The sequence below is a fragment of the Podarcis muralis genome, chromosome 3 (assembly GCF_964188315.1).
Source record: "Podarcis muralis chromosome 3, rPodMur119.hap1.1, whole genome shotgun sequence".
Lineage (NCBI taxonomy): Eukaryota > Metazoa > Chordata > Lepidosauria > Squamata > Lacertidae > Podarcis > Podarcis muralis.
This window is the reverse complement of record NC_135657.1, coordinates 25,222,070-25,245,141: the sequence shown is the minus strand read 5'-3', so window position 1 is coordinate 25,245,141 and position 23,072 is coordinate 25,222,070. Positions and strand designations below refer to the sequence as shown.

Below are 23,072 nucleotides of genomic sequence, written 5' to 3'. Positions count from 1 at the left end.
GTGAGTCATTAAGCAAGGGCTGCTTCTTATTTATTTCATTTAAACCTGCCCTACACCACACTAGTGATCCCAGGGCATAGTACATCAATTATTACTTTCTCATCAATAAGTCTTAAAACCCACACAACACAATCCTATGCATATTTATTTAGTGCTCAGAGGTTCTTAAAAGGTAAAGGTAAAGGTACCCCTGCCCGTACGGGCCAGTCTTGACAGACTCTGGGGTTGTGCGCCCATCTCACTCAAGAGGCCGGGGGGCCAGCGCTGTCCGGAGACACTTCCGGGTCATGTGGCCAGCGTGACAAAGCTGCATCTGGCGAGCCAGCGCAGCACACGGAACGCTGTTTACCTTTCCGCTGGTAAGCGGTCCCTATTTATCTACTTGCACCTGGGGGTGCTTTTGAACTGCTAGGTTGGCAGGCGCTGGGACCGAGCGACGGGAGCGCACCCCACCGCGGGGATTCGAACTGCTGACCTTTCGATCGGCAAGCCCTAGGCACTGAGGCTTTTACCCACAGCGCCGCCCGCGTCCCTCAGAGGTTCTTACTTCCATGTAAATGTGCACAGTCGTGCAGCATTAGGCTGCCATCCCATACCCCATTATCTTGGGAGTAAGCTTAACGGAAACAAATGAGAATTACTTCCAAGTAGACAAGCGTATGATTGAACAGTTAAGTGACACTTTAGAATTACCGCGTCTCAATTTCACTCTAGAAAGTAACTGTGCAGGCATTTCAGAAAGGAAGAAACCAGTATGACTCTGAAGTGAAACTTAGGTGAATCAAAAGGGTGCTTTTACAAGACGGAGTTAAAGTTTCATTTTTAAATTTTTCTACATCTCTTCTCTACGGCAAAGCCACACCAAGCCTGTAGCACTTTAATATCACTGCTATAATATTTCAAGCGTTGGAAAGAGGGACTTCCCAGAAAGAAAAACCCACCAGCTTCTATGGGAAGCTGCAATAATAAGCCTTATTTAAGATCACAACGCATCTAACATATGGACGTGAACCAGACAAAAGTGTATCCAATCCCCATTCATTTTACTGAAGAGCGAAGTATGTGTTTAAAGGGCCTCCATTGAAGTCAATGGTATTTCAGAATGTTTTAATATTGCACTGCTCATGCCTCAGATGTCCACAAAATTTTTAAAAATTTGCCCTGGGAAAATGTGTTGACTAAAGCAAGAGGAAAACTAAATTAGCTTAGGATTATAGTAATGTGCTGTTCACATTGCTTGTGGAGTTGCAGGAATAATTAGGCTTGGCTGGGGTCCTCATTTGGCCCACAAATCTGTTTCCCCAAGCCACATCTATCAGCCCACACCCAACATAATGCTGGGATCCAATTCACTCAGGAATTCCTGAGTGTAGCCGATCCAGATTTTGTGGCTACAAACATTGCTTTTGCAGTAGGGATCTTCCTTTGAAGCACAGCTTGAGTTCAAGCTTTCCGGCAGAGGAAGAATCAGGAGCGCATGATTATTTCCTTTGAAGCTGGGTCACCTGACATTATGGTGCTGTCAGGTGACTGACAGGTGGGCAGCACTACTCACCTGCCAAAATGGTCTCCCAAAATGGGATCCTGCTCCCCAGCCCTCACACAAACACAATTTACATAGTTTTCAGGGATGGAAAGGGAGGGTTTGGATCTGAATGTAAGAGAAGGAAGGGACATTTCTTACCTCAGAGAGACTATGCAACGCTGGCAAAATCTGTGCCCACATGCCGTCTGGTGAGGATTGTGAAGGACCAGGTGGCAATAGGCACATTTGTATCGCTCTTCTACGATTTCCACAAACTGATAGTCGGCATTAGGCTCAAAGTCTAAGGAAATGGCACTGGTAGAATTCTGCCGAATGTAGAGATTTGCTAAGTTGCCTGCAAGGTCTTCAGCGGCCATGGGCATAGAGCTACAAACACAAGAATGAAGAGAGTGATAGCTGAGAACCTATCATTATACTTTCCTCACATCTCAAGAGTATCAGGCTTGGAGCTACAAACAGCTCAATATGTACAGTCATGAGGGGAAAGGAAGCACACCCTCTTTGATTTCTGTGGTTCTTAATTATTGCCAATATTTGAATGGGTCTAAACTAATTTATTCTCCCTTGGTGTATGTTTTACAGTATCACTCAGACATTAGCAGGGTGTGTGTGTGTGTGTGTGTGTATGCACACATTTTCTTCAGTTTGTGTTCAAAGGACACAGAGTTCAAACGTTTGAGATAGGAAGCAAATGCTCTATGTTTATACTTTTATACGTTTCCTGCCTCAAACCCAAGTCGTAACATATGGCATTTAACTTTCCACACCCAAGTGGTTCTTAAAACCCACCCCAGACATACTGTTCTACATCACTATCTTCTTAAAATGTCATTCAACACTGACAGGGACTGGGCACCTCAGAGATGAGATTTGAATGGGACAGCACAGCTCACGCTCTCAGCTTCTACATTAGCTGGGTTGTAGGTTGCCGGTGTTCCTTAATGAGATTTCCTCATTTAGGGGAAAGGAAGCAAGTCCAATGGAAGAGCATCTGTTTTGCACACAGGCGGTCCCGAGAACCATCTCCAGCATCTATAGATAGGGTTGGAGATTTCCTCTCTGCCCGGAGAGTCACTAGTCTGCATATGTAAACTGAGCACAGAATCTATGATTCTATGAGATGGACCAACAGACTGACTCAGTGTAACACAGCATCCTATGCTCCTACTGTGAAGAAATACCATATTTTTCGCTCTATAAGACGCACCAGACCACCAGACTGGTTTTGGGAGGAGGAAAACAAGAAAAAAATATTCTGAATCTCAGAAGCTAGAACAGCAAGAGGGATTGCTGCTTTCACTGCGCAGCGATCCCTCTTGCTGTTCTGGCTTCTGGGATAGCTGCGCAGCCTGCATTCGCTCCATAAGATGCACACACATTTCTCCTTATTTTTTAAGAGGGAAAAAGTGAGTCTTATAGAGCAAAAAATACGGTATAAGGCTGGAAGGGAGTAAGGGACTTTTCCCCTTCAGCAACTAGCAAGCTGACTCCCAAGTAACTCAAATCCCAGACCACTCCTCCTCCTTGCTTTTTCTGCCTGAAGGAAATGAACAGGGATTTTCCTTTGCAAAAATCCATCACAGGCTAATAGACACCTTCAGAAACTAACAACAAAAAGCCTAAACATACTACCAAATTACTCCAGAGAAGTAGCATGGTAGCCTGTGTGTTCAGGTCAATTAAGAAACATTTTATGCTACAAATCAGGTACAGTTGTGTTTTGGGGTTCGATGGACAGCTTGCCAAGCTTTAGGTACTTGATTGGTTGAGGTTGCTAAATAAACCTGCAGAGAAAAACATTTGCTGCAGTTCAGTTTATACGCTAAATGCCTTTGCTTAGCCTTTGCACAGCCCAGGAAGCTAAAAACACCCATAATGTGATCACTATTGCAAAATAAACCACACAGCACTAGACCTACAAACAAAAGTAAAGCTTTTTTTAAAGGGCAAATTTAAATTCTCTTTTTTTTTAAGGGTTGAGGAACACTGCTAATTATTCCTTTGAATGCCTCATTAAAAATCCAGAGTCTAATTACCTTTCCCCAATATGAATTAAAACAAACTGCTGTAGGGACACTGCATATTAAGAATGCTTCTTGTTTAAAGCACTGCATTGTTTTAACATGATTATGGCTAAATTCAAAACGTGCATTTTTACACAAGCTAAAAAGGAACAAAGAATATAATGTACAGCATTTGCTTTGGCTTTATTGTTTTTTCCCCAGCACTCCCTAATTTGCTGCTGTTTTTCTAATGGTTAATACCAATTAGTGCTTCTTTCTTCTTTTCTGCTCCCCATGTCTGTGATTTCCATATTGTAACAAACAAGATGTGTGTTATTTACAAAAACAGCAGAAGTGGTTCTTGAGTTCTTGCATATTTATAGACATTAGAGACATGGAAATCAAGAGCTCCGCAGCTCCTAAAAAGGAGCTTCATGTTGGAGCTACATTTTTAAATTAATGATGGTATTAAGTATTCCCATAAGAGTTGTGCACAGAGTTTAAGATGAGAGAGCATACCAACATAAGAAAACATTTTCTTGCTCCAATTACTGCACAGTTCTTGTTTTCTTTTATGTAAGGACTTCTCTGTTTTTGGTATTTCAGTTTTTGTTTCCCTTTGTTTATATATATATATATATATATATGCAGGTTTTGGTGTCCTCGGGTGTCTTCCCGTGTAAAAGTTGGGGTGTCTAGGCGACGTTTCGACGAGGTCTCACTCGTCATCTTCAGGCTGGTGCTTTCGGCTTCTTGTTACTGGAACAGAGCAGGATCTCAGTGTTTGAGTTCCTATAAATACTGTTGAGGGGTGTGGTGTATAGCCTCCAAGGAGGGGTTGGAGGCTATACACCACACCCCTCAACAGTATTTATAGGAACTCAAACACTGAGATCCTGCTCTGTTCCAGTAACAAGAAGCCGAAAGCACCAGCCTGAAGATGACGAGTGAGACCTCGTCGAAACGTCGCCTAGACACCCCAACTTTTACACGGGAAGACACCCGAGGACACCAAAACCTGCATACCTATACCCGTGAAAATCTACGAAAGCATATATATATATATATATATATATATATATATATAACCTTTTATAGAAATGCAAGGAACTTGCACTTAATTGGGAGTTGAACATATACAGCATTCAGAAACTTACCATATAATCATATGCACGTTTACTCAAAAGTCAACCCCAGTGTGCTTACGGGGGTTTTCTTCCGGGTAAGTGTGAACAGCCTGAAATTCTGTGGTGCCTTGCATAACAGCTGAACACACTGAAGATATTTAGGAATGACTCATTCTTGGAAATGTCAAAACTGTTAAGAAACTTGCACAGGCAGAATGCTGAAATTTGGTGTGCCTTTATTCTAAAATAACTTGATTGCTGAGAATCTGAAAACAGGATATTTTTGTCTTTTATGTGAATTCTACTTTGTCAAAAAGGGACAGCACAGAGAAAGCGAAACGTGTGGATGACTGGAAGGGTGAGAGCGTTCCTTCCTACACAACTCAAGGGTGGTACAAAGATATAGGGATGCAGGTGGCGCTGTGGTCTAAACCACTGAGCCTCTTGGGCTTGCGACAGAGTGAACTTGAAAGCACGCCAGTGCAAGTAGATAAATAGGTACCGCTGCGGTGAGAAGGTAAATGCCGTTTCCGTGCGCTCTGGCTTCTGTCACTGTGTTCCGTTGCACCAGAAGCGGTTTAGTCCTGCTGGCCACGTGACCAGGAAAGCTGTCTGTGGACAAACACCGGCTCCCTCGTCCTGAAAGCAAGATGAGTGCCGCAACCCCATAGTCACCTTTGACTGGACTTAACCGTCCATGAATCCTTTACCTTTACCTTTTTTTTTTTTTACAAAGATATGAAAGAGAAATTTGCAGTGGCAGCCCTGAACATATTCAAGCTGGCAGAATATAAACTGGGTTTACTATCCTAAGTAAAGGTTTGGACTAACTAATGAAAACCAGGGGACTACGTCTTCATTGCCAATAATTATATATTTTTGAAACCATGATTTCCCAAGGGAAGAATAACTGTTGTTTTTTTAAATTGCGTAATCTTTCATATGGTTCAGACGCACAAATCAAAATTAGCATCTAGTGTACCACTAATCCAGCAAACAGTGATTTGGCAAAGCTGTCATATGAGCAATCTGACATGCATTTGAATTGCACCTCAGTGCGTGGTGTCATGCATGCAACTGCCCCTTCTACTGCAGGCCAGGTATATCAGGAAAAAGTGTTTTTGTTAATGGGAATCCACATGTTTCTCTGTTGGCTTTAGAGTTATTCTCTAAGTAGGGTAAGAGGATAAGTCTGTAAGTAAGTTCCTACATTGAGGTGCTATGATACTTCTTGTAAAGGAGACATTGCATTATTGTATTAAATTGTGTGTGGGTTTTTTTATTTAAAAAAGTAACCAACAATTATTTGATTTGTTTGTCACTTTTGTATTATTCTCAGTTACAGTGGTCGTCATTACACTGATTTTAAAATGAATAAATTAATAATCCACTTTCCCCATGAACTCAGAGTAGTAAATAGCAAGTGCAAAGCAGTAAGGCTACTTGCAGAATTAAAAATAAAAATAAAGTTCAAGAAAAGCACCATTAAAAAGTTAGAACGAAAAGATGACGATGGCATGAGAATTCAGAAAAGGTGGACTTGTGCAAAAGTTTGTATTGCTTTAGCAAGCCTCCAAGGTCAGGCTTGAATTTTTGTACTAAGCATTTAAAGGTAAAGGGACCCCTGACCATTAGGTCCAGTTGTGGCCGACTCTGGGGTTGCGGCGCCCATCTCGCTTTATTGGCCAAGGGAGCCGGCATACAGCTTCCGGGTCATGTGGCCAGCATGACTAAGCCGCTTCTGGCGAACCAGAGCTGGACACGGAAATGCTGTTTACCTTCCCGCCAGAGCGGTACCTATTTATCTACTTGGCCTCTGAAGACTAAGCATCTAGGCAGGCCCAAAAGAAAATTTGTTTCTGCAAGTCAATCTGCCAAGAACCTTTTCCTTCCAGGTTCAAAGGTTTCCCTAGTATTCCTTGTTTTCAAAAGGCACCTCTAGTCTCTCTCCTCATATTTTAGGGCAAGCTGCTATAGTGAACAGTGGTCACCATAACTATCAGGTAAATCCATCCTTGCCCCTGCTCTTTTCTTTTCTGACAATGGAGATCTCAGGAAGTTTTGACCACTGCTGGGCTGGATTTATGGAAGAGGCTAGATAGGTCCCGTGATCCTTTTTTGCACCATCTGGGGGAGGGAGGGTCGGCGTCGAGAGAGATCATTTTCATAATACAGTAGTAGTGCAGTCTATCAATTTCCTCCTAAATACCTCTTTTCAGCAGCCTGGCCTAGACCCTGCAATTCTCATAATATGCTGCTGGCTTGCTGATGATGCTGGCATTGAAGACAAAAGCTTTAAGTGATTCACCAAGGCACACAGCAATTTCCAAGAGGTCCACGGGGAGAAAAAGATTGAGAACTGCTGTCCCAGTCAATTTCACCCACAGCGAAGCACTTTATGGGAAACCTTTCAAAAAAATTCATATCTAGGCACACTGCCAATAAATGTCTCCTCTTCTGAGAAGAGCCCCAGGGAAAGCCCCAGGGATTAAACAGGGTCTGGGTCCAATAAATCTGGACAAATGAGAAACAGGTAGTAATCATTTAAGTTGTTTACCTTCCAATGTATCCTACTGCTATCAGTGCCTTGCAGACTTTAATCAAAGGAAATAGGAAGGAAACAGACAAGACTTGGTTTGCACACAGTGTGCTGCATCAGTAGGGACGGAGATGGAAATGATTACTGGCACAGATGTGAAATCAAGAACATGTGGATTTCTGAACAACCGTCAGGTGCGGATTACAAAAATAGTATTCAACAATAGTCTTTGTTTATAACGAATGACAAAGGCACACAATCAGCCTGAAAGGGATAATGGAGACCCCAATATCATGGTATGAAGTCTAGAGAGAATGGTGTTTTAACTTTGTAAGAAGCCAAAAAGTAAATGTAGCATTCAAGTAGGAGGGCACTTAAGCAGCGTAGTCTAAAAATGTTATTGATCAATACAGTGTAAGAGTACTACTAGGCTGGTAGGGTCTACTTAACAAGGGATGAGACCTGTGTTCAAAACCCCCTATGCTATCTCTCACTCAGAGTTTTGAATATCAGTATTCCCCCATCTTTAAAACTTTAGGAAAGCTATTGAGGTGTTTAAAATCAAACAAACTTTCATTTAAGCTTTTAATTTGCACATTTGTCTCCCTTTGCAGATTGCTTGGTGCTTCCATTCTGCATCTTAAATAGGTTTTAATCGTATTTCTCCCTTTTTAGGCAAGCTGCAAGAAGATGGCATAAAAGCACACACCAATTTGATATACAGAACTGCATGTACTCATCTAGCATCCTGACCAAGTATAAACAATTAAAGATAGCTCTTTACCAAGGAAGCCATAAAAATTTGTCAAATATTTTCCAGACTGTAGAAGCATATTTGCATTTCTAAAAAGGGCTTTCAATTGGATGACTCCATGCTCTGGTGTTATGAGAGGGCGACTTCTTCCTACTCGTTTTCTCCACACCATGTGTATAATTTCCCACATCTCTAACATATCCCCCCGTCCTCCCCCCAAAAGCTCCAGACATGGTAACCTTCCCTCATAGGAGAGTTGTCCTTTTCTGCATTTTCCCCAGCTCCACAATATCTTTTTATAGGTATGGCAGCTGTAAATGAACACAGCATCCCAAGTCTGGACAAACCATAGACTTGTATAGCCGAATTATGATACTAGCTGTTTATTTTCAGCCCATTTCCTAATCTCTTAACTTTTCCACAGGGCTGCACACGGGGTTGACAGGTTCATTCTTCATACTTCGGCGTACTTAACCCTGTCTCCTTCTCCTAGACCAGGGGTATGCAACCCAAGGCCCGGGGGCCGGATCTGGCCCAATCGCCTTCTCAATCCAGCCCATGGATGGTCCGGGAATCAGCGTGTTTTTACATGAGCAGAATGTCCTTTTATTTAAAATGCATCTCTAGGTTATTTGTGGGGCAAAGGAATTCGTTCACCCTCCCCCCAAAATATATAGTCTGGCCCACCACATGGTCTCAGGGACAGTGGACCGGCCCATGGCTGAAAAAGGTTGCTGACCCCCATCCTAGACACACCTTCCTACGTTGCTCCTGCTCTGTTCACCTGATAAGCAAACCAGAAGGGAGACAGACCCCAGACAAAATCCTCATGCAAAGGAGAAGGCTGTGAAGACTGGCTAAGCCAGACAGGTGAATTATTATTAATATTTAATGGGTTTATATAACGCCCTATACAGTGGTGCCCCACAAGACGAATGCCTCACAAGTCAAAAAACCCGCTAGACGAAAGGGTTTTCCGTTTTTTAGTTGCTTCGCAAGACGATTTTCCCTATGGGCTTGCTTCGCAAGACGAAAACGTCTTGCGAGTCTTGCGATTTTTTTTCGCTCCCCCCCCCTTTTCTAAGCCGCTAAGCCGCTAATAGCCTTTTAGCCGCTAAGCCGCTAAGCCTTTAATAGCCGCTAAGCCGCTAATAGGTGGCACTGTGGGTTAAAGCCTCAGCGTCTAGGACTTGCCGATCGAAAGGTCGGCGGTTTGAATCCCCGCGGCGGGGTGTGCTCCCGTCATTCGGTCCCAGCACCTGCCAACCTAGCAGTTCGAAAGCACCTTTGGGTGCAAGTAGATAAATAGGGACCGCTTACCAGCGGGAAGGTAAACGGCGTTCCGTGTGCTGTGCTGGCTTGCCAGATGCAGCTTGTCACGCTGGCCACGTGACCCGGAAGTGTCTGCGGACAGCGCTGGTCCCGGCCTATAGAGTGAGATGAGCGCACAACCCTAGAGTCTGGCAAGACTGGCCCGTATGGGCAGGGGTACCTTTACCTTTAAGCCGCTAATAGCGCTAATCCGCTAAGCGGGTTGCTTCGCAAGACGAAGAAACCGCTAGACAAAGAGACTCGCGGAACGGATTATTTTCGTCTTGCGAGGCACCACTGTACTTGGAGGTCTCAGGGCAGTTCACAGAAATCACTTTCCTATTGGCAGAAAGCTCTAATCTCGATCATTCTGATTCGCTTTACTTTACCTCAAATGAACCCATGGTTGTAATAAATGGATACCAAGATGAGTAAGCTCAAAGAACAAGAAAACCAATTCTGAGTGCACTGAAGTCTGGTTTGATTTCCATGTGAGCAATACAAGCACAGGTGTTACACACACACACACACACACACACACACACACACACACACCAAGGTTGCTACTGCGTATACACACACGACACTAGGAAATAATTCATTCAGTTCAAACCTGGAAATGGCAGAAGAGTGCTGGAGAGTCCTGACGGAGCCCTACGAGGATGTCAGTGAAGACAGAGAGGACTTGAAGAGACTGGAGGCGCAGCGGGGCCTTGTTTAGGCTGCCTCTCTGCTTAACAGCTGATGTGCATGGCAGCACAGCAACAGCCGCTTTTCCAAGTGTCCTCCAACCTGCCCCAGAGGTTCAATTCTAGTTATGGGTATTTTTGGATACAATATTTTTGGTTCAGATTGTAGGGAGAGCGGCAGAGGTAGCATTTAAAGGATGTTCAGAGAGTGCTTGCTACTTGTGCAATTTTTGCTTATGTGCACGGGCACCCAGAACGTGTCCCCCACATAAGTTTTTTTGGGGGGGGGGCGGGAACCTGTACACACTTAGTTTGAGCTGGATCAAGCCTGTATTTATGGTGGAAAGATAAAGGAAAAGAGGAACCCTCTACAGGAGAGCTTATATCCTGGAAAACTCTGCATATATGTTAGATCTAAAGCCATTCTATAAGAAAAACCATGAGCTTGAAGATGTGTGCTCTTGAAATATAATCTGGCAATCTACAGGCATTATATTACAAAACTGAGTTAATATATTTTAGTAATATTCAGAGTAGACTCACTGAGAGCAATTGACTTGTTGATTCATTTCAACAGGCCTGCTCCAAGTCTGACTAACACCAAATACCGTATCACACATTGTTCCTGAGTAATGGTTAAGCATCCTAAAAAATCCGAACCTGTTCACACATTACTTTTTGCCTTATTTAACTATCACACCCTGAACTGTGAGCACCTGGAACATCCTAAATCAATCAATATCAGGTCTTTTTTCCAGCCGGAACTCTCTTCCGGCAACTCTCAAGTGGGCGCCATTGCCATTCTAAGAGAACGAGGGAGGTGTTTATGGTGAGCTCCGGGCCTCTTTTTCTAGAAAAATAATACTGATGAATATGACTAAAGGCTATTAAAACACTGGAGAGCAGAAATCAGTCAACCATGCCCCTAGAATGTTTCATACTAAAAACGTTTGAAACAATGCATTTTCCCCCTTTCCTATTCTTCATCAGGAACAATACATCTTTAGTTATTCCCTTCAGGGGTTCGATAGGTACTCACAGTTCTTCCTACAATGAACACAGTTTCCTCCAAAAGACTTACTTGATTCTTTTTTATTCTCTCAAGATTACTCCATTTCATACAATGGTTTTAGTCACAGCACCATAATTATGAGTCTTTATGTTGGTTTAAAAAAAAAAAAGCAAGCTGTAAAAGAAACTCTGAAAGACAACCACCTGTCAAGGAACAGTGGAGCAGTTCCTGTTTATTATACCTTGGTCAACTACAAACCATCCATTACTGCTTCATTACTGACTTTCTTCAGAAGTTCGTTTTTAAAATGAACCCACACCCCCAGTTTAGAAGTACTGCTATTTTCAGTTTGTCAGTGGGTGGGCAGGGGGAGGAAAACATCAGAACGAGGCACATAAAATGATGCCATTAGCTTAAGTCTCAAATGTTACTACTAGATGCATCAAGCATTAAAATATATTAAAAGGTTACGAGTACCCCAATTGTTGCTTATCTCCTGTATACCTTTATTCTGTTGTTTCATATGAATCTCTCCCCCCCCCCCAATTTTTCATTACGGTTTTCACAATACAATATAATAGTATCTAGAACAAACATAATCAAAAAGATGAAAAAGACAGAACAAGAAAAGAAAGGGAAAAATAACAGAGAGAGATAAGAAACATTAAAAGTAACACCAATAATAATAGTAATCATCATCATCATAATAAAGCATATAAAAGGGTAAAGGTAAAGGACCCATGGATGGTTAAGTCCAGTCCAGTCAAGGGCAACTTGTGATGCTCATCTCGCTTTCAGGCCAAGGGAGCAGGCATGTGTCCACAGATAGCTTTCCGGCTCATGTGGCCAGCATGACGAAATCGCTTCTGGTGCAATGGAACACCGTGACAGAAACCAGAGCGCATGGAAACGCCGTTTACCTTATCTACTTGCACTGGCATGCTTTCAAACAGCTATGTTGGCAGGAGCTGGGACAGAGCAACGGTTTAGACCACAGTGCCACCAGCGTCAATAAAGCACAGAGCCCTCTGTCATAGCTTTCCTCTTAATCTTCAATCCACATACAGTGATACCTCGGGTTAAGGACTTAATTTGTTCTGGAGGTCCGTTATTAACCTGAAACTGTTCTTAACCTGAGGTACTATTTCTGGGTTAGCGGAGTCTGTAACCTGAAGCGTCTTTAACCCTGTACCACTGTACAAATAAGTAGCAGTCTTCCCAGCTTCCCCTTCCTTAGCCTCACACCTTGAGGAAAACCCACTCTGGTCTGCTCTCACTCAGGTCCCTCTTCATCTATTCATCACCTCTCTTATAGAGCTTCATTTAATTTATATGAATCTCAACTCTATGTGCTCCATGTGTTGTGAAGTTTTCACTGTTTTACAGTAATAAGTGGGTAGAGGTCATGACCAAAATAAGCACACAAGCATTATCTTTAAGGTTCTTACTTGATGATCAAGCTTCTCCCACTACTTGGTATGACGGTATCAGTTATCTCAGGCTCACCCACAGGCTTCACTTACAGTTATCTGCTCAGTCCATTAGTGTTAAGCAAGCAGTATTTGTTTCAGCGATACTTACTTCAAAGCTCTATTGCTTCAAGAAACAGTACCAATTACATCACAAAAATACCACCCATGTACATTTATTGTCTCTCTGACTTCTTTAAGTGAAGGCAGCAGAAAGAGAGAGAGAAAATATTTTTTTCTCCACGATTTCTTGATTTTAATGTTCCTCCCACCAGATTTTGGATCTAGGTTCCTGTAAACTCATCACTTTATCTTAAGCATTTCATACAAGAGATTGGTATTACACAATTTTCTTTTTTAAAATGCTCATCTTGGAAACGTTTTATTTACACATACTTCTCCAGTCTTTATTACAAGAAGAATGGATTCAATGAAAATGAGTAAACCTGTCTGAAGCAGAGGAAAGCACATGTTTAAATTAGTTACGATGTGGTAAAAGTAATATAATGCAAAGCTGTAAATGGCAGACAATGCATAGCAAAATTTACATATTGGACTAAATCTTATGATTCCCCAAACAGCAATGCAGATGTTTCACCCACCAATATCTATGACACTGAAGTAGTTATTAAATAAAAATTTAATACAGGATGGAAGCACGCAAAAAAGTCAACTATGTTCTCAAGCAGCTGACAATTGAATTATACTGAGCACTGTTTTCTATATGGTGAAAAGTGGTAAAAGGTAAAAAGATAAAGGTAAAGGAATCCTGGATGGTTAACTCCAGTCAAAGGCAACTCTGGGGTTGTGGCGCTCATCTCGCTTTCAGGCCGAGGGAGCCGGTGTTTGTCCACAGACAGCTTTCCGGCTCATGTGGCCAGCATGAAGAAACCGCTTCTGGCGCAACAGAACACCGTGACGGAAACCAGAGTACACGGAAACGCTGTTTACCTTCCCGCTGCAGCGGTATCTATTTATCTACTTGCACTGTTGTGCTTTCAAACTGCTAGGTTGGCAGGAGCTGGGACAGAGCAATAGGAGCTCACCCCGTTGCGGGATTCGAACTGCCAACCTTCTGACCAGCAAGCCCAAGAGGCTCAGCGGTTTAGACCACAGCGCCACCCGCTCCCTCTTAAAAAAATAATAATTTGCATTTCCATCTCACCTTTCTCTCCAAGGAGCTCTGTGAGTTAGCTTAGTCTGAGAGGCAGTGTCTGGCTCAAGGTCACCCACTGAGCTTAATGGTCAAGTGGGGATTTGAACCCGTGTCCCTCACAGGTTTTAGCCCGGCACTCTAACTATTACACGACACTGCATGCCTCACTAGAGTCCGGACGCTCTCATCTAACCTGCAATGCCTCACCCCATGAGAGCCACGATCTGCTACTAAGATTACAGACTTTCATTTACCAATGTAGGAGAAAACAACTCAAAGCAAGAGCAGGAAATAGCTTTTTATTGAAACCCTTTAAAGAGCTCCAATGCATTTTGAGCTGCAAACAGCTCCTTATTTGAGGGAGGAGGGTAATGACACACTGAATTTATTTGACTGATGGTGAGCTCCATTTATAGAGTCTGTTTACCAAAAGTAGATGTATATATAGCCTTTTCCTATACGAAGTAACACTGCTGCCCAGGGATTCAGAGTGTGTGAACCGCCGGTACTCAGGGACCTTATTTCCCCATCTCAGTGTGCTAACTTCAAACCCTCATATCTATATGCAGTACCACAAGCATCTTGATTTGATAAAGAAAATTACAGATTTTCCATTACAGCACAATCTATTCTGGACTTGCTTTATTTACGGCTTATGCATTCCCAAAGTAGATGAATTCCTTCATGTACCCTTCTGTCATCAGAAGTTAATACTGATTCTTGTCTCCTGGAAGAAATGCAAGTGCTAACCACAGACAGAGACAGCCAATGGCCATAAAGTCTTTAATATTTTCTGAATGACTATAATCCAGTACAAATACCATATTTAGGTGTACACAAAAAACAGCAACCTAATGGTTTCAGAGATTTCCCCCCATCTGCAACATGAGCCTAATTTGTCAAGAAACATTCACAGCAGATGTCATTGGCTTCTTGCTCTCTGGGGTTTTTTAATTGATGCCACTGGTCCTATTCCCCTTGAATCTCACAAAGCCCCATTTGCAATATTCAGTAAATTACAGTGCATTTGGATTTGAAAAAGGAAAAAAAAAAATGCAGCATGTGAATTGCACAGACCTTATAACATGATCCGGAAGACTGTGCTAGTTTGAATGTTCAGCTTTATATATAATTAACAGCATGCCTCAATGCATTTTTCATTTATGTTATTTTATACACGGAGGTGGGCACTTTTCAACAGAACCAAGGTTAGGGCTGCAGCTCTGTGCCCATTTACATGGCCTCAGCAAGCCCCAGGGACTTACTACATATATAGTAGGATCGCACTGTGATATTTTAACATTGTTGAGCCCACTGAGAAACGAGTCTACAAAAGCTAAAAAGATAAAGTTATTCCAAGTCCTCCTGCCTACTAGCACAATGCCATCTTTCCCAAGATTTTCTGCATCACCGGGAGAGAACTCAGCATACAAGCCTATTCACCACACAGATGACATTTCACTTTCATAAAGCAATTACTGCCATGTGGAGAAGAAGGACAAGAGCAGATTCTCTCAGAGCCCAATAACTCCAACCTCAGGTGTACAAAGCAACAACAAACGACACAAATAGTTATGGCTCCACAGAGATTATACAGAGAAATCAAATCTCTGCATAGGGTTCTAGAAATTTATTTTAATCTGTCTTTGGGGCCACATCACCTCCTCACCACATAAAGGGTTATTCCTTTACTGCAATCTGATATATTCAGTTTGCTGAGGATCAGTCCCACTAAACTCAGGACTTGCTTCTGAGGAGACATGTACAGAATTCCACTGGGCAGCTCAGACTTCTCTCACAGACATGGTGGATAAAGATGATGACTTTTTCTCTCCCTTTCTTTTCAGAAAAGCCTCCAAACTTCCTAAAGTGCTTTTGTTCCTTGAGCAGGGTGCCTTCACACCCACCATTTTGAGCAACTGTCAGGTTCCCTTGCACAGAAAAAGGGGGACAGTGCAAACAAACGCCTGTGTCAGAAACAAGTTTATTTAACTGTTTCTGGCCCAGACCAAAATCTAAGTACACTTACACGGGAGGAGGTACCACTGACCCTAAAGGGCTTTTACTTCTGAGTCAGATTAGACCACATGCGTGCAATTTTAGCACTACCCCCCCCCTTGAGGGAATAACCCAAGTTCTATAGGGCTTGCTTCTACCTAAACATACAAAATTAGCTATGCCACATAGCTGTCAACCTCCCCTTTTTTTGGTGGGAAATTCCCTTATTCCAGCACCGTTCCCCGCTGCTTCCTGCTGCTATCCCAGATTGTTAGATATCCCGTAGACCCTCCCGGGACAGGTGAGGCAGCTGATCCCTTATTTTCGAGGCTGCTGATCCGTTATTTCCAAATCTGAAAGTTGACAGCTATGCATTGACATGAACGCTGTATGCAAAGCATTCACAGCAAACGGACACTAGCTCATCCGGCAGCAACAGAACACTAAATTAAAAGGCAAGCCATATAGCTGGGTAATAATACCCACTCCCGGCCATTCTCTAACTACAGCACCACCCTGACTCACCTGTGCCGCCCCCTCTCAGGTCCTCGTCTGGGGGGGGGGGTTCAAAGGCCACACAAGCTCCCGCCCGCTTTCCGTCCCTCCACCGCAGCCTCTCCGCGCCTCTCGAGAGAAACCCAAGACTGAGGCACTTACTCACGCAGCGCTCCGGGTCCGCCCAAGCAGCTGTTCTAGTCGACTCCAAGCAAGCCAATAGCAACGGAGGAAAGGCTGAGCTCCGTCTCAGGAGCACGTGGGGAGCAAACCCGGCGGGCCGGGGAGGGGCGCGGGGCTGACGTAGGCGCCCACGCGGGGCCGGCCCTACCGCTGGGTTGAGCCAGGCAGCTCCCTCTGGTCGGGGCTTTTGCGCGTGTGGGTCGCCGCCTGCATATCCTTTATTTTGTACCGCCCAGGAAGAACCACTCCCCTCTCCTGCCGGAATGCCTTGGGCAGCTTTTGTTATTCCGCCTCAGAGGGCGACTGCCTTCGGGTGCGAGTGGTGGGCGGGGTACACGTGTCCCGGCCTTTCGCACGTTCCTTGCATGCCCTGCTGTTCTTTTGTCTCCCTACACGCGCGGGTGCCTTCAGGGGACAAAGGCGCACGAGCTCCAGCCAACCCGCCCGCCCGCCTCCCTTCCCCGGCCGTGTTTACTCGGAAGTAAGTGCCGTTAAGTTGCACGGCGCTTACACCCCGGTGCGCAGAACGGCGGCCGGCTGGACTCGCCTCCCTCCGACTTACCGGGGCGGCCGGCCAAGGCAGCTGCGCGCGCGCCTCCGCGTAGTTCCCGGGGAGCGGAGCGCCTTCCTCCCGCAGCCCGGCCGGGCGGAGGGAACTTTTTCCTGCTGCCGAGCCGCTTGGGAGATGGAGGTGCATGGAAAGGCCTCGCGGTTTCCCGAGACGAGAGCAGGCCTCCTCTTTCCCCGCCAGCCGCCCCCTCTCGCGCCTCCTCGCCGGGGCTTTCAGTTTCATGGCAACTGAACGAGTCACGCTGCCTTCTGGGAAGAGGAGCGGGGTAGAGTGGAAGGGGCTTTCCCAAGGTAGCCTCCTTCCCCTGCCCCAAAGTGGCTACAGCCTGGAAACCGAATCTGCCCTGTTCTTGTTATTCTCTCAAGCCAGCGCGATTTCCAGGGCGATATGGATGCGCTTTCTTCCCGAGTGTGCCTTTTGAGGAACCGCGGATGGGAATCCCGAGGGAGGAAAACGCACCGCGCACGCTTCCGGTCGGCGCCAGCGATCTATGGCGGATCTCCCTCCGAGCTCTGGAGGGGGTCTGCTCTGCGAGTTCGCGTCTGACCGCTACGGCGAAGCGGAGACCCCTAAAATCACAGGCACGGAAGCCTGTGGACAAGGAGACTCGGCGGGCACCTTTTGCGCCCCCCTCTACTGCAAAGGAGCCTTTTTAAAGGCTCCGGAGTGGCAGCGGGTGTGCTCGCGGTGCTGAGAGTCGCTACCCAGCTCGTGGAGTGAAGCCGCGTCGCCAGGATCGGAGAGCGCCGATTCCTTCCTGAAAATTGGATTTGAACTGGATACCCGTGAGTAGGATTTAAAAGCTTACTGGGACTTACAAAAAAAGAATTCTCTTTTGAAAATTTGGCCGAAAACGGGAAGGTGAAAATTAAGGAAGTCTGCCTTTCCCGGACTGCATGACAACTTAAGCAATGAAAGTATAAAGCTGCAATCTATGATAACAATTTGAAAAGTAATTTAACCCTGACGTTGGAGTGGAAATCCCTTCTGCAAGCAGGAGCAGGGGGAGAAGAAAGGTGGCTGTGGAGAACCTGCACGGCAGTGGGAAATGAAAACACTATCTGCCGCCTCAATTCCCCTGTAGCGGGCTGCCTAAGTAAGGTACCTGGACTGAGAACTGTCTTTGAGATTTGCTTAAAGCCAAGAATTTATTGAAAGTTACACATTGATAGCCCTGTTATTGACACTTAAAGAGATACATTGGAAGATTGCTGTTATGAACTTTGTTTGAGACTTTGTTTCCTTTGTTGTCTGGCTACTTTGGATTACCCCCTCTAGAGGATTGAGGGGAAACAGTTGCAAAGTAGATCATAAGTGGAACTTTCCATCTAAAAGTAGCTTCTGTGGGAACGACCTTGGCTGGGATATGAGTGGCCCAGCAGAAGAGATAACAAGAAGAGCTAAGAGCAAAGCAGCACAAAAGAAAAGGGGCTCACTATCAAGTACAGTGCCAGCAGGAGCAGCTGGCCAGGAAAAAGTAACAATCACACACATGGATCCTGTGACACAAGCATTAGTTAAAATAAATGAATCTTTGGAAGCCCTGACAAAGCAGGATGCAGAAAATTCTAAACAGTTGAAAGAACTTTCAGCAAAGCTTGACTTGAATACAAAAAGTATTGCATCTAACACAGAAGCTATAAACAAATTGGTTGAAGAAAATGTTACAACTCGAAAGATTGCCGAAGAAGCTAAAGTTATTGCCGAAACCACTCAGGAAAATTTAATACCAGTCTGTAAAAAGTTGGATGAACATGAGTTGAGTATTTGGTCAAGTAGCAGGATTTAAGTTGAACAAGCAAAAAACTAAAGTTCTGGAGAAAAAATTAACAAATGCGGAAAAAGAGAGGTTTCAGTGTGAAACGGGATTAATGGTGGCAAAGAAAGTGAAATACTTGGGGATTAATTTGACATCTAAGAATGTGAACTTATTTAAAGATAACTATGATAAATGTTGGACAGAAGTAAAGAAAGATCTAGAAATATGGTCAAACTTGAGACTTTCCTTGTTAGGTCGAATTGCTGTTATCAAGATGAATGTTTTGCCTAGAATGTTATTTTTGTTTCAGACATTGCAGATTGTGGACAAAATGGACTGTTTCAGGAAGTGGCAGAAAGACATATCTAAATTTGTCTGGCAGGGCAAAAAGCCCAGAATAAAATTTAAGATACTAACGGATGCAAAAGAAAGAGGGGGGTTAAGACTGTATTATGAATCGGCAGCTTTCTGCTGGCTGAAAGATTGGCTACTTCTTGAGAATACAGACATTTTAGATCTGGAAGGGTTCGATAACAGATTCGGTTGACATGCATATATATGGTATGACAAGGTAAAAACCCATAAAGGTTTTAAAAACCATATTGTTAGGAAATCATTATATAGTGTTTGGATTCGTTATAAAGATTTGCTGGAAAATAAAACCCCAAGGTGGCTGTCGCCAATGGAAGCTAAGGAGGTGAAAAAACTTAATATGGAATCTAAATGGCCAAGATATGGAGAAATTTTAGAACAAGAGGGTGATAAAGTGAAATTACAGAGCTATGAGAAATTGAAGTCTAAAGTGCGAGATTGGCTCCATTATTTTCAAATAATGGAGGTGTTTAAACAAGACAAAAAAATCGGCTTCCAGGTGGAGAGATCAAAATTAGAAACAGAATTGTTAGAACCCAATACTAAGATTTTGTCAAGAATGTATAACTTGTTGCTGGAATGGAATACACAAGATGAAACAGTTAAATCAGCTATGATTAAATGGGCACAAGACATTGGGCACAATATTATGTTTGCAGACTGGGAACAGTTATGGACCACCGGTATAAAGTTCACGGCATGTAATGCCTTAAGAGAGAATATTATGAAAATGATTTACAGGTGGTACATGACCCCAGTCAAGCTTGCAAAAATTTATCATTTGCCCAATAATAAATGCTGGAAATGTAATGAAACTGAAGGTACCTTTTATCATCTTTGGTGGACGTGCCCGAGGATTAAGGCCTTCTGGGAAATGATTTATAATGAAATAAAGAAGGTACTTAAATGTACCTTTCACAAGAAACCAGAGGCCTTTCTCCTGGGCATGGTCGGCCAATTGGTGTCAAAAAGAGATAGGACGTTTTTTATGTATGCTACTACAGCAGCAAGGGTTCTTATAGCAAAGTATTGGAAGACACAAGAACTACCCACGTTGGAAGAATGGCAGACGAAGGTGATTGACTACATGGGAGTGGCCGAGATGACAGGCAGAATCCACGACCAGGGAAAAGAGACGGTGGAGAATGATTGGAAGAATTTTAAAATGTATCTTAAGAATTGTTGCAAAATTAATGAATGCTAAAATGTCAAGGGTATAGGAAAAAGAGGATTACAGTTGTAAATGATTTTTACGTAAGAGAGAAGGAGGTAAATAATGAGTAATCAGTTAAATTAAATGAGGACTTGCTGAAGAAATGCTGAAACAGGGATGCAGAAAGGGGAGGTATGGGGAAGTCGGTGAAATAAGATTTATGAAAAGAAGGTTTTGAAATTATACGTGTTTATGTGTTTGTTTGTTTTGTGTATTGTGTATTGTATTGTTTTTATTATGTGTTGGAAAATTAATATTTTTTTTTTTTAAAAAAAGAAAACACACCGCGCACTTGCGCTCGCGTCCTGCTTGCGAGTTGCTCCTTTGCATCTGTTGCGACGGCAGGAGAACACAGCGCTGCACTGGCTGGGCCTTCTGAGCCAGCAGAATATAAAGCATATAGCAAGGCACGTTTAAATAGGAACTGACCCGCTCGCACTCTGCGATCCTCATCGGAGGCCCTTCTTCGTGTGCCTCCTTCGCCAGAGGTCCGGAGGGTGGCAGCACAGGAAAAGGGCCTTTTTGGCGTTGGCTCCAGCTTGTGGACGGCTCTCCCTTGACAACGCCGGATTTAAGGGGTGCAAAACAACAAAACCCATATTTATACATATGCATTTACATTTAAACCCATATTTGCTGAGAAGATTCATTAAAAAAGTAACGAATTATTGTGAAAATAATATTCAGGGTGGGGACCTTGTTCAGGGTGGCATGTTGCCAAAGTCTACCCCTGCCCAGCAAGGGAGGCTTACCAGGCACCTTCATTGTTATATTTAGGCACCAGGCAAAAATATCTCCCAGGCCTTTAGTTAATTAAACCATCTATATAGCCTTTTAAACCGGGGTGGGATATTTTTTTGTTTTATTATGGCATGGATTTTTGTGTTTCTATATTGCAAACCGCTGTGATCTTCAGATGAAGGGTAGCATAGAAACTAATAACTTCCACCACAGGAAGTGATAGAGGTCTTGTGCTAAGTTAGGGCACATTCCCTTTGGGGGCAACCTTCCACGGACAGCCTGCCAGGGCTGCATGTGGCCAGAGGCAAAAGTGATAAGATTTGACTTGTACGTACAGTACATTCTAGGCACATAAACATCAAGGGGCTTCTATATACATAAATCTCTTCAACCAGGAGACTCTTGTCACAGTTCAAAGACACATTCCAGCTAGACAAAGCACTCCAAGGCGGTGTGGAGCAGGGCTGGTGAGGGGCAAAGCCAGAGTAGCCTTGAGATGGGGGCCTCACTGAATCCCTGGGCCTGAGGTTCTCTAGCCTGCTGTTCGGGCTTATATTTATTTGTAAGGAAGTCCCGCTGTGTTTAAGTAAGTTAAGTAAAAAGATTGTTCTTTTTAAGTCACGTAGTAGTTCTGAAAATAAAGGCTGCAGTCCTATGCACATGCACCAGGGAGTAAGTGCCATTGAACTCAATGGAATTTCCTTCTGAGTGTGCATGCATAGGCTAGGGGTCATTAGGAAAGCGGCTGAAAATAAAGCTGCCAAATCTTAATGCATTACAAAACTATGGACTGCAGCTGGAACACTGCAGACGTCTTCTCACCTCAAAGGATATTGTAGAGTTGGAAAAGGGCAACCAAAAAGATCAAGGAGATTGAACGTAGAACATGAGACTCTTAATCTCAGGATCGTGGATTCAAGCCCCACGCTGGGCAATTCCTGAATTGCAGGGAGTTGGACTAGGAGACCCTTCCAACTCTACAATTCTATCTAAAGAGAAAAGGTTAAAATATTTGGGGCTTTTTAGAGACAAGGTAAGAGGGGACATGATAGAAGTATAAAATTATGGGATTTTGTGGAGAAAGTGGATAGACATACTAGTACAGTGGTACCTCGGGTTAAGTACTTACTTCGTTCCGGAGGTCTGTTCTTAACCTAAAACTGTTCTTAACTTGAAGCACCACTTTAGCGAATGGGGCCTCCTGCTGCCGCTGCGCCACCGGAACACGATTTCTGTTCTTATCCTGAAGCAAAGTTCTTAACCTGAAGAACTATATCTGGGTTATCGGAGTCTGTAACCTGAAGCGTATGTAACCTGAGGTACCACTGTACAGTGGTACCTCTGGTTACGTACTTAATTCATTCCAGAGGTCTGTTCTTAACCTGAGGTATCACTTTAGCTAATGGGGCCTCCTGCTGCCACCGCCGCACAATTTCTGTTCTCATCCTGAGGTAAAGTTCCGGGTTAGCGGAGTCAGTAACCCGAAGTGTTTGTAACCCGAGCCGTTTGTAACCCGAGGTACCACTGTAATTGAGGCCAATCAAGGAAACTGAATGTTGAAAGATTCAGGACAGACAAGAGAAAGTACTTATTCACACAGCACATAGTTGAACTATGGAATTTGCTCCACGTAGTAGTGATGGCCACCAATTTGGATGGCTTGAAAAGATCAGACAAATTCATGGGGAAGACCATCAATGGCTAGTAGGTGCAATGGGCAGGTTTGTCTCCACTGTCCAGCAGCAGTGCCAACTGATTAGCAGTTGCTGGCAGTCACAAGTGAGAGCACTTTTGCACTCAGGTACTCCTTTGTGAGAATGATAGACTAGATGGGCCTTTGGCCTGATATCGCAGGATTCATTTGTTCTTACCCTCTGCTATTACATACGTTAACTGCATCTGTGTTAAAAGTAGTGTGTCTAGTCTCCAAGCTCCCAGCCTCTCTGAATTATGGGATCATGACTCTAAAGCTATATACAGTATGTACTGTCTCTCACATCACAATGTATAAGGCTCTGGTTCTTTAAAGGTATTGTATTAAAATGGTAATATTACCTATCAAGAATATGGTATTTCAATTTGTTAATTGAAAGGGTACACATTTGCAACCGCAATATAGGGTTGCAACCCAAAC

The 23,072-nt window shown here is 43.7% G+C and overlaps 1 protein-coding gene across 3 annotated transcripts in view; it reads right to left on the bottom strand.

Moving 5' to 3' along the window:
* TRAF5 (TNF receptor associated factor 5) overlaps positions 1-22,951 on the bottom strand; it is a 36,522-nt gene extending 13,571 nt beyond the window's left edge. Inside the window, exons 1-2 of one of the 3 annotated variants that reach the window (XM_028724717.2) lie at positions 16,845-22,951; positions 1,685-1,912 (exon numbers count right to left, since the gene is read on the bottom strand). In XM_028724717.2, the coding sequence (XP_028580550.2) occupies positions 1,685-1,908 (224 nt within the window). In that variant the 5' untranslated portion in view covers positions 1,909-1,912; positions 16,845-22,951. The other 2 variants (XM_028724716.2, XM_028724718.2) reach the window with 2 other exon arrangements.
* Between the last annotated feature and the right edge of the window lie 121 nt (positions 22,952-23,072).